This window comes from Carassius gibelio, chromosome B6, assembly GCF_023724105.1.
Source record: "Carassius gibelio isolate Cgi1373 ecotype wild population from Czech Republic chromosome B6, carGib1.2-hapl.c, whole genome shotgun sequence".
NCBI lineage: Eukaryota > Metazoa > Chordata > Actinopteri > Cypriniformes > Cyprinidae > Carassius > Carassius gibelio.
Genome location: NC_068401.1, coordinates 2,155,592 through 2,168,143, shown reverse-complemented (window position 1 = coordinate 2,168,143; position 12,552 = coordinate 2,155,592). Strand labels below are relative to the sequence as shown.

The window sequence follows — 12,552 nt, the reverse complement described above, 5'->3', positions numbered from 1 at the left end:
ATACCCCAAAAATCTGAATAAAGAAGCATAACAAAATGATGAAAAAGCCATAGATTAAAGCCATAATTCAACCAAAAATGAAAACCTAAAAAAGGGCTCACCTTCAGACCATCCAAGATATATATGGGTTTGAAAAGTAGCTTTTAATCACTTGTTCATCAACGAGTTCAAACAGCTGATAAAAACATCACAATAATTAACAGCACTCCAGTCCATCAGTTAAAGTCTTTTGAAGCCAAATGAAACAAATACTTCAGATGTTCTAACTTAAAAAATAAAATAAATATAAATCCATAATCCATAATGCTTCCTCCAGTGAAAAAGAGCATCTCCCGTCGTCTCTCACATTAAAATCCACCCACCTTTTTTTTTTTAGAGCTTTGTCTACGGTGCTTGATCTTTGCAGATTTTTCTCCTGATTCAGACCAGATTACTTTTTCAATGGATTATTATTAAGGACTTGTATTTTAGCTGGAAACAACAATTTTATGATTTTTTTTCTTACAAACACAGCTTTTGGCTTCACTAGATGTTTACTGATGAACTGGAGTGCTGTGGATTACTTCTGGATTATTGTGATGTTTTTATCAGCTGTTTGGACTCTCATTCTGACGGCACCCATTCACTGCAGAGCATTCATTGGTGAGCAAGTGATGCTACATTTCTCCAAATCTCATGAAGAAACAAAGTCATCATCGAGTACATTCAGCAAATTTTCATTTTTGTGTAACTTAAAGAACATTTTCTCCCCAAATTATAATTGTAAAGCAAATAAAATATATTATTATTATTATTATTTATACATCACAGATATATTTCTTGTGTTGCCATTCATTAATGCAAAATTTTAAAGAAAAAGTACATTTATTATAATATTTAAAAAGTTATTGCAGTAATGAGAATCACCAATGAGAACAAAAAGAATTACAAAACAAAGAACGAAAGATGAGAATTTGGAACCAAAACAGGTGGAAAAACAACAACAAAAAAAAAATACTTTTTTTTTTTTTTTTTGGCTAAAATGTGACCTGGATATGCTTCCATGTGATTTATCTTCTCTTTTTTGTCTCCAAAAAAATCACCCAAAAAATTCTTGAAAAACCGTAAATATTTATTGATGAATTCAATTGTATTTTTAGCCATACATCTTGCATTTTGGGTGAACATTTAAGGGTGCTGGTTCAGGGAAAAACAGGACCCCTGCACCCCGTCTCAAGTTCATCATCCTCAGCCCAACAGAATGATCAAAAACCAATCAAATCACCCAAAGGAAAACAATCTGGAAACAACACGCACAAATCATCAATGAACATGTATATCAGGGTTATCTAAAAAAGAATGGATAAAGAACCTGTCAGATGGTCTCGTTGGTTTCTTGTTGTGCATTGTGCCATGCTGTCCTGTCTTTCAAAACTTCCCTTGAAAACCGATTCAATGCAACATCCACAACAAGTGATCTGGATAATTAGTTAAAAAGCAACACAACACACCAAATGTATGACAAGACAAAACCAATGCTCACAAAACCTGTCAAAGAATCACATTTCACTCCAAAACCTAAAGAACAAAACAAATATATTTTGCAGAAAGTAAATGAAGCCAGTTGTTACATTATGACAATTAAGCACATTTTCCCCGAATTCTAATTAATACAATAGAAATAACAGTGGTTTACTAATATTTAACTATTATATAGTCCAGAGAATCTTATTGGGAATAATGCATACAAAAAGTTGCATTGCAGTAACTTTTTTTTTTTTTTGGGGGGGGGGGGGGGGGGGTTTACTTAATTGTCATAAACACAATTAAAACAGACTTCGTCTTCTTCAAGCAAAATATAAGTTCTTATTTTATTCTCTTGATTTGCATGTGAAATGTGACCTAGACAAGTTTTTTGTGAGATTCACCTCAACAGCAGTAACTTTTCTCCTTCAGAATCACTTCGTATTTTACAAAAAGAGTTTCTAAAAAATAAATACAAATATTTTCAAGACTGGTTTACTGTCACTGAACTCCTTTCAGCAATCCCACCCCAACTCTGCTTTTTTGTTTTTTTACCCACACAATATTCAGTCCTTGTCTGTCACCCTGACAAATTCTTCAGAAAATTGTCCGAATTATATTTCCGTCCATTGCCAGGATTAATAAATAAATAAATAGAAAGCAATAAATACATAAATATTGTTTAACTTTTTTTTCTTTGTCCATTTTTCTTTAAATAAATACATAATATTATTTTTTTTATTTTAAATGTTGGTACTTAAAAATTATTTTCACTTTATCCGTCCGGATCCCACTGACTTGAAGTCATTTATCTCCACAGATGGGCAAAGAAATCACAAAAAAAGCAAAGAATGAGTATTCTTCGTGGTGCATATGGCACGGCCCCGTTCCTCTTGCTCTCTTTGACAGGTGAGAAGATGTTGGAGGTTTGCCCAGCACCCGGCCTACTGCTTTTCTCCTCCAGTATTCGTCCTGAACTTTTCTACAAGACGAGAAGTCACTTTACAAAGTGTAGCGTGTGACATTAAAACTCTCCGGACTGTCGGGATCCAAAAGACGTCAATGCAGAACTACAGAGAGAAGAAAGAAACGAACGGGATGCTGATCAGAGGATGGTGCTAGGACCCTTCTTCCTCCGGCTGGGCCGGGGCGTAGTATCCCGCCAGCTGCCTGAAGCGCGGCCCCCAATCGCTGAGGTACGAGAAGTCCTGCTCCGAGGTGGTGGACAGCGTACGGATGGAGCTTAGCGAGAGAGCCGGCGAGCTGCTGCCCTCGAATGCATAAGTCTGGAACGAGTCGTACGGCGGCACCGATAAGTCTGCGTCCGCCTGCTCCACTTTCTTGCGTATGTAGCCTTTGAAAACCGTGAAATCAGCCGGGCCGCCGTCTCCAACCACTCTGTTCTGGATCCACTGTGGGACCGGGTGCAGCTCGGGGCCCGAGTCTGAGTTTTTGACCTCGGGGAAGTCGTAGAGGCTGCGCAGGGCGCTCATGTCATACGCCTGGGTGTCCTGCTCGCCTCCGCCCTCGTCGTTGTATTTAATGACGTTGTCCCGCATGTCCTCCTCGTCTTCGGACATGCGCTGGCCCTTCCTGTGACGCTTGAGGGTCAGGATCAGCAGCACCAAGACTAAAGGAACAACGAGAGACAAGCAAGACAGCTTTATTCAGGAGACCTGAGGTTAGAATAGACATCAAATCTGATCTTTTGAAATGGAAAAGTTCATCGTACGCCAAAAAGAGAATTTATTGCAATTGACCTTCAAAGACATTGTGAACTTTCAGACAAGGTGAAGTAATGAGGAGAGATTCAGACAGATAGGGCCAGATTTACTAAACTGGGCAAATTAGCGTTAGAGCTCAATTCCATAAAAGCACCTATAGGAGGAATGTGATTTACTGACAACACCGACACATCCAGATCATTTCCATAATTACCAGCGCAATCTACCAAGAGCAGTGTGAATTAGTGGCTGGTTTAAGAGATGCTTTATTTGGGTGTTAAATAATGCTGCAAATACCAGTAATTTGATGAATTTGATAACGTTGCATGATTCATTTCAATAATCCCCTCCCATAAATTTTGAGTCTGAAAGAGAAACTCTTACAAATGCATGTTCAATAAGGTCAGTTTGAAATATCACCTTTTCAGTGCAAACGCATCACTGCGTGTCTTTATTAAATCCTGACAGTAATATTTTAATGCCAAAAGACGTAAACTTTTAGTAAATCTGGCACATAATGTATGGAATTACATTTGTTTCAATAATAATGAACAAAACTTTATAAAACTGAACGTAACTTTTTCAGAAACTATCAAAAATATGCCATTACAAAAGAAGAAAAAAACTATGAAAACGAAAAAAAATGAACTCAGTCGCACAAATTTAACATGCTCTTCAAATATGCTTCATTCTTTGTTAATGTTTTTCAAAGATTCGTTTTCGCTAATCATGGATTCTGAATTCATTGCCACAGATTTCGCTCACGTTTTGCAGTTTCTCGTTTGGTGTTTAGACACAAACCTCTCATGGGGGCGGGGCTTAACAGTGATCTACTCTGATTGGATAGTGAGCTTTTGATGGACAGGTGCTCTCTTAATTGTACTTAATTGTCATAAACAAACTTAAAACAGACTTCATCTTCTTCAAGCAAAATATAAGTTCTTATTTTATTCTCTTGATTTGCATGTGAAATGTGACCTAGACAAGTTTTTGTGACTGGGTGGCGTCTGTACTTCCCGGAATTCAGAGAGCACCTGTCCATCAAAAGCTTTCTATCCAATCAGAGTAGATCACAGTTAAACCCGCCCACGCGAGAGGTTTGTGTCTAAACACCAAACGAAAAACTGCGAAATGTAAGCGAAATCTGTGGAAATGAATTTAGAATCCATGATTAGCGAAAAAACGAATCTTTGAAAAACATTAACAAAGAATGAAGCATATTTGAAGAGCATGTTAAATTTGTGCGACTGATTTCATTTTTTTCATTTTCATAGTATTTTTCTTCTTTAGTAATGGCATATTTTTGATAGTTTCTGAAAAAGTTACGTTCAGTTTTATAACGTTTCGTTCATTATTATTGAAACATAATTCCATAATAATGTTTTATTTTATTTATTTTTTTAAACCAGTAAAACAGCAATAAGAGTAAAATGTAGTAAAACAACGACAATAACAATAAATAAACCTCTACTAATGTTATACTGTAAGCAGACCTCAGGTAATTTCAAATGAATTAATTTTATTCGGCATGCATTAAATTGATCAAAAGCGACAGTTAAGACATTTATAATGTTACAAAAGGTTATTTTTCAAATAAATTCTGTTCTTTTGAACTTTCTATTTATCAAAGAATCCTGAATACAATGTATCATGGTTTCCATACAAACATGAAGCAGCACAAGTTTTTACAACATTGCTAATAATCAGAAATGTTTCTCTTTAACAGCAAATCATCATATTAGAATGATTTCTGGATCATGTATTGATGCTGAAAATACAGCTTTGATCACAGGAATAAATTACATTTTTAAATATATTCACATACAAAACAGCTCTTTTAAATTATAATAATATTTCATATTTTTACTGTAATTTAGTTAAAATAAATGAAGCCTTGGTTAGCAAAAAAAAAGAGTTCTTTCAAAAACACTAAAAAAGAAAGATACATTGTAGAAAACACAGTTTCGTGACTTTAACCTCACAATGCAAATCAAGAGCACAGCGGTGAGGAAAGTAAACTAAATTAACCTTTTAATCTTACGGGAAAATGTAATGTTAAAGGGGAGCTTTGTTAACATATGCCTCAACATCACTTGTCATGAATTATGACAAATTAATACAGTTTATTTAAAATATGCAAAGCCTATGAAGGTGTCAAGCATCAGAGTTTCCAAGAAAATTACTTATTAGAAAACCAAATTGTCTCAAATAGGAAAAAGGAAAATCCATTAACCTCAATCTGACTCCTCAGTAAACAACAGAGCCGCTTTTTGTACAGCAGCAGATGACTTTCCTCGGCGGATCACGCCACAACACAATGAGGATATTAACAAACCCAACCTGGCAAGGGAACTTATTACAAACCACATCTTCATTTCAATGAGAGACTGGTCCTTCCTGTAGCATTTCAACTACTGCATCATCAGAACAACGCTTGACAAAATAATCTCACTGCAGTTTCTATTAGAACTGACCGTTTGCTAAGCTCCGCCTCTTTTTGTTACTTCTCCGTGCGTTAGAATGAACTCAATGATGTAATTTTTGTCAAATAAACTCACTGCATATTATTTTCTCCATTAAAAAGAGCATAAACTTCTCAGATAATTATACACATACTGTAACAACAGCTGCTAAGCCAGGATTGGTCAGTAGCATTTTAAGGCGGAGTTATGTGCACTCAAACTACTGCATTATTTATTAGCATCTGAGACCAGTTATTAAGTGATATATCCACCATCCCATTGTCTTCATCCACTAACAATATGTGATTGAGAGGGGAAGTGCAGAAAGGATTACAAACAAATGAGACGTTCACAAAGCTCTGCTGCGAGGTGCAGCACAGATATAAATGAGGAATTAAATGTGAACTGAAAAGGCAAACAATTGAGATGGATCATTTAATAAATTAATGAGTCAGAAAACAAAAGCAGCATCCCTCTCAATAAGTCAATGAACCCTTAATTTCAGCTGAATTATGTTAATTATCCTCTGCTTTTGTGATTGTACGGCGTCTTTCTTGCATTTCATCTGTCAGTGTCGTTTAAATACACACAGAATCGGCAGCAATATATTCACTGCAGCAATTACAGACTCTTTTCGGTCATAAAATGCCAACCAATTCCAATTTGGGAAATGTTGATGTATTTAAAATGGAAATCCGGTTAGAGAAACAAAAGTTCTGACCTAATTCCACCAATGCATCTGTTTTAAGCCTCCCAAAACTGGAGACAAAAGCAGCGGATTAGGATTGTAGGTTATTGCACTAGAAGGTTTCAAGATTGACTGTTCAAAAGTTAGTTGCATGCACAATTCCAAGGTATTAAACTTCATGCATCCACACCGTTTGCACAATGGACATGATTTATTTTAAGCGATCAGATTTATGATGTTCCGGCCCAACAGACCAGAATAAAATCTAAATATCAGAATATTACAGAAAACACTGGCTATAATTACACAGAAAATTGAGAGGACGCATTTAATTTGACCGTATTTAAATGAACGTAATCCAAAAGTAATTATATAAGTGCTCTTATCTAGCCAGCACTGCCTGTTGGCAACCAAAAGCCCTTTTTCATTTCAACAGGTCAACGATGCAAAAATCATGATGCATAAACTCAGTATATAATGTCTGTGGTGAGAAGCGATCATCTGAATATTTCATTAAGCATGTTTTCTCTGGAGGCACATGTCTGATCAAAGGCTATCCATTTTACATAATTATTAATGTAATAAAAGCGCCATTGTCTTGACCGGCGTTTTAATCTTGAGAGGGAAATGTCTGGGGTCAGGCAAGGACTTCTTTCATCTTTCCTTTTGAGGACGAATGACTGGCATGAAAGTTTTCAGACATCCGTTTATGCAATAGTAGAAAATGGCAGTGAAGTACCTAAAAGTGCTCTAAAATCCTGCATTTTAAGAAACATTGCTTTAGATTTACATTTATTTTAATGCAGTCTTTAATGAGTTAGAAAAGTTCATCCTCTAATAAATCCAAGCCTTACTTTCCGAAATATATTTTGAAATATTATGTACAATCCTCACTTTTTTTTTCTTGAGATGAAAATGAATTCTCTTCCACCTTCTTTTCTGTTGTATAATGTATAAAAGCTTCAGAATTTGGAAGTAAACATTTCATTTAATATGCTTTTTAACTAACACATCAGCCTGATATACTTTGTCAGTAGCTCAAATTTGCTTAACAACTCTTCCATCAATTAATTTATCCTGTATATGAATCCAATCTAATCTTTTCTTGTCATGACCTCAGGAGGTCCAAATGAGTCCACTAGTGAAAATCCAATAAAATGCATCAATTACAACTTATAATATCAGAATAACTGTAAAAAAAATTAAAAATAAATTGATTTGAAATTTTGCTCTCATTTGCATACTTATATTTGTTTAGTTATCTAGAAATACTAGTGTACACTCCAAACTATATTTCACATAATTTTCTTTTTCTACTGTCTCCAGGCTTAAATATGAATTTGAATCTCATTTTCAATGTGTTCTCATACTTTTAAATCCCATTGCAGTCGGCTTCGAAGATGATAGACAAACTGAATCCACAAAAGTCACATTCTGATATCAAACTTTGCTCAGGGTTTGATCAAATCCCCATCCTTAAGCAAGAGGAATATTAATATCATTGCCTTCCTTAATAAGCACTGCAGATTCTGAGAAAATGCTCGGATATCAAATCGGATATTCTTGACCTGAGACGTGTCAATCTCCATGCGTCTGTCAGATCACAGCCAATCACGGCCTTCCAAACGTACAGTGTACAAGTTACATTAGCAAAAAACAACAAGTGTATTTGAGAACAAAACTATATATTTAGAGCCCAGACTGCACTGGGAGGCTTGTTTTATGGATGGATTCTGTAGTAGATGGGAACACATAACAGTGTATTAAAGTATGAAAGCACATTATGAAGGCTCTAGCTGTGTAGTTGAAGCTAATTTTGCTCGCTGTGGACCATCCGTCTAACGCCGAGCTTTACGAGCAGCTCCAACCATATGAAAACTGACAAAGCGGCATACAAACAAGGCAGAAAATGAACAACGTGCTCTGGACCTTTCCAGAGATGACAAATAAATCAGACACAGCAATTTCCAATTCACCAACCATAACCTGCACCTGGAGTTTCATAACTTCACATTCACAGGATGAACCGGAGAGAAGTATTTATGAGTACTTACTACTGTTTATGTCTCTCAGCCAGCACTCGCTGTCAGCGTTTATCTACCCTAAACATGTTGGGAGGAGAAAAGATGGCAGGCATAATAATCTACGTAACTGACTCAGGATCGGCCGTTTTGCAATTGTTTACTCACCAGCAAATGGCTAAAAACACCCGAGCAAATTAATGGCGCAGATAGAACGACGCTCTCTGGCTCTGTGATTCAGTATTTTTCCATAAGCCTCGGGGAGATAAGTCATTGACCACGCTCTCCCTTCATGTAATTCTTCGATTCTGGCATGATCAAGGACTCTAAATGGCTGCGAGCCAGGTCAAGTGAATCGAGTTACACAGACTGCATTTGCAATGCATGATGCATACTAAATGTGCTAAATCCTGTGAAGATGGCATGAGATGCATGCACGCAGGCTAGATTTGATTTCAGACACATTAGGGGATTACATGCATCGATTGCATAGACTGGTTTAAAATGAACAAGAATCGAATCATTAGAAGGGCTTACCACTAGGGTGTGTGATATTGGGAAAAAAATTATATCTTGACATTTATTGGGATTTTTTCTTTTTCTTTCTTTTTTTTTTTTTGATAACGATAATTAAACAATATATTCCTTAGTGTATTTTTGTGCTGATAATTTGGCTGGTTAAGGCCTGTAATCATGGATAAATTAATATAACATTAAAACCGCCAGAAGGTTGCGGCAAGACTGTGTCACAAAGATTGATTCTTTGAATCATTCATTCAAAAGTTTTGTTCAAAACGGCTGATTCAATTAGAAACAATTATGTCTTAATGAATGGATCATTACATCATTGATTCAAATTATTAGCTCAAAACAGCTAATTCATTTAGAACGGAAGCAAGTCACTGTGTTTAGTCACAAATGATTTGTTTAAAATGGGTGATTCGTTTAGAAACAAAGCAAGTGACAGTCTTTATGAATGGATCACTGACTCAAATGATTCATTCAAAACGGCTTATTCAATTAGAAACAAAGCAAGTGATGGTCTTTATGAATGGATCACTGACTCAAATGATTCATTCAAAACGGCTTATTCAATTAGAAACAAAGCAAGTGATGGTCTTTATGAATGGATCACTGACTCAAATGATTAGTTTAAAACAGCTGATTTCGAATATTTAGGAAAACAGCACTGTTGGTTGTCCGATATTACTTAACGATATAAATATGAAACAAAAAAACCCATACAGGAATATATACTTTTTCCTTTCATAATTTGAATTACAGCAACATTCTAACTATACTTTTGGACTTTCAAGATGTGTTTTTGTTAGTTTTTCGCATGAGTGAGTGACATATCCATGATGTAAGCTCGCATATCATTACAACAACAATAACGATAGTATCGCACACCCCTACTTACGACTTCTTTTTCCTAACAACCTACATCTGGACTGAGCTGTGAATCCGGCTTTCGTTCTCAAGGTATCGGGTGAAGAAGCACATTATGTACCTGCCCTTGTGAAACATGTTGTGACTTCTTGCCGTGCAGATGTTCGTTTAAGCGGACCTGACAAGACGGCTAATTTACCCTTGGGCGGCGGGTGGCCAGGACTCCCATCATGGCAGATGGGCTGTAATTGGGACGGATGTGTGCAGATGCCTTGCTGTGCCCAAATGGATTTATCACGTCACCCTCCGAATGAACTGATGGAGGGGTTGTTTGTTTGAAGCTAATTAGGCAGAAATTTGTTTTCATTCCCTCCTTATCATGCTGCAAATTGATCTAATAGGAACGGCACGGCGTTCGAGGAAGACGAGGGACACCCGCTTCCTTCCAACGTCATGAGATCTGTCCACTCGATGAAGAGAAGACATACTGGAGAAACTTTCCATTACATCAAGACTAGACCAGAAGAAGAACCACTAGATTACAACTGAATGAGTCACATTCACACGCAAACTGTGCTCTCACACATCACCGATTTAAAACAACCAGCATTAAACTTTCAGCCGCTTCTGCCTCTTAGCTTCGCAGCGCTGCTTCAGTTTTAATTGATGCTCATTTCAGAAGAGGATCACATCCTTTGGGACAACAATTAAATTGAATTATTAATTAGAAATCAATTTTGAGGTGCTTCGCTCACATATTTGAGTCGTACTACATTAAAACTAATGACTAAATGATGAGACGTATGAAAATGTGTTTGTCCTTGCAAAAACTCAGTGGTGTGGTGGATGCAAGGGAATTGCAATGTGAATGCTAGGTGGTTTTACTGTATTTACAGTACTGCATGAAAAGAGCCTCGTTGGCTGCGTTTCAAAATATTGATTTCATTTAGATTAAAATAGGCTAAAATAAAATAAAGTGAAATAAAAACAAATATACATAATAATACATAAACAAATATTTAAAATATGCAAAATATTTTTTTCAAATAGATAATAAAAAATAAAAATTAAAAAGCTTTAAAAAAAATAAATATATATATATATAAATGTTTTTTTTTTTTTTTTTTTTTTTTGCATAAAACAATATAAAAGGAGTAAAGTATGACAGTCTCTGTAACTTAAATATTGACCAATCAATAGCCAGGACAGGAAATAATATATAACAGAACAGCATAGAATAGAAAATGAAATTATTATGAAGTATGTCTCCAAATATAACATTTGACTGAATTTAGATTAAAATAGACTAAAATAAAAATAACACAGTAAAATTCTATTAAAATAGAATAGTAAATAGATACATAATAAAAAATAACATCAATTTTAAATAAAAAAAGCTTAAAACTTTTCAAAATTAAATAAATTAAATAATAATTATACAAAATAAAAAAAATGAAATAAAAGTCTAATCTGGTCTACAGCTATATTTATCAAATATCTTATGCCTGATCACTTACAAATGCAACATTATTTTCACACTTTTCTCCAACAAGCTTCAGGTTAATAGTTTTGAAAACCCTTAACCAAATACACGAGCAATAGTGACAGCAATGCTTGACTTGGCAAACAAGGTTAATTAAACAGAAATGAGTTGCGTGCGATGACCCGCACATGACCCATAAATGATTCACCGCAGGAAAGATGAGCAGAGGCTTCTCGAGTGAGAGAGAGAGAGATGGGAAAAGCGCTAAGTGGAGAAGAGAGAAATAAAGACAGATATACTGAGGCCAGGAGAAAGTCATAAAACTTTCAGAGATGACAAGAGAAGCGCAGTCCACTGCTCCGGTACATGGGAACGGGTGGATGTCTGGAAAGGCTGCTCTATTTAAAGCTCAGTGCTCCGCCGGGACAGCGGTGCTGATGCTGCTCTTTTTGCGAGCAATGGCTACATCCGTTTTGAGCATCCCTTAACTCAGCCGTCCTCCGCCGGAGAGGCTGCATGTCATTCGCCCAGTGTGTTCGCTCTGCGTGAACAAAAGCTTTCGGAGGATGAGCAACTGCAGAGGATGCTGAATGAAATATTGATCAGCTTTTAGGTCATTCTAGTTGTGTTTTTCGCCTCCTGTCGCATTTGAACCCGGGTTTTAAAGAATAATGACGAGCTATTAAAAGAGACACATGAGGTAAACATGCTGTATATCTCCTGCTCTCCTTGCATATAACTGATGAAAGCCTCTGTTAATCACTCTGTGAATGCAGATATTAATGCACATTCTCAAGTGGACATACTTGCACCTTCAAGATCCGTCGGTCACCTGTGTTTTGTTAAAGGTTAGAATATACAGACGAATGACCCTCGCTTTCACATCATTGACCCACATGCACACATTCTGTGAAATACTTACTGTATATGAATGCAGAGGGAATCTTCTGGGTTATGTACCACTTAATATCTAGAGACAGCACACCACGGATAATAAATGCATGAGTGTGCATGGATGAATGGGAAACGCATTGGAAATCAATGGAAAGCTATCAGACAAGAAGTGTAGGTAAATGTCTAGAGGCATCTACTCATTCTTTATTGTAACTTTTTTCATACATCGTTTTAGAATAATTTTAGAAATGTTATTTTTTTAAATAATAACTGTAATATTCTTATTACTTCATTTGATATAAGAACATAATTGTTATTTTTTAATATTTTTTTAGCCTTGGCATCACAAAAAATAAATTTTAAATACATACATTTTTTAATTAGTAAA

The 12,552-nt window shown here is 35.9% G+C and overlaps 1 protein-coding gene across 1 annotated transcript in view; it reads right to left on the bottom strand.

Moving 5' to 3' along the window:
• Positions 1-1,772: 1,772 nt before the first annotated feature.
• LOC127960289 (cadherin-22-like) overlaps positions 1,773-12,552 on the bottom strand; it is a 172,097-nt gene continuing 161,317 nt past the window's right edge. The window contains exon 12 of the mRNA XM_052559927.1: positions 1,773-3,133. Coding sequence (XP_052415887.1) covers positions 2,622-3,133 — 512 coding nt within the window. The 3' untranslated portion in view covers positions 1,773-2,621. The remainder of the gene's footprint in view (positions 3,134-12,552) is intronic.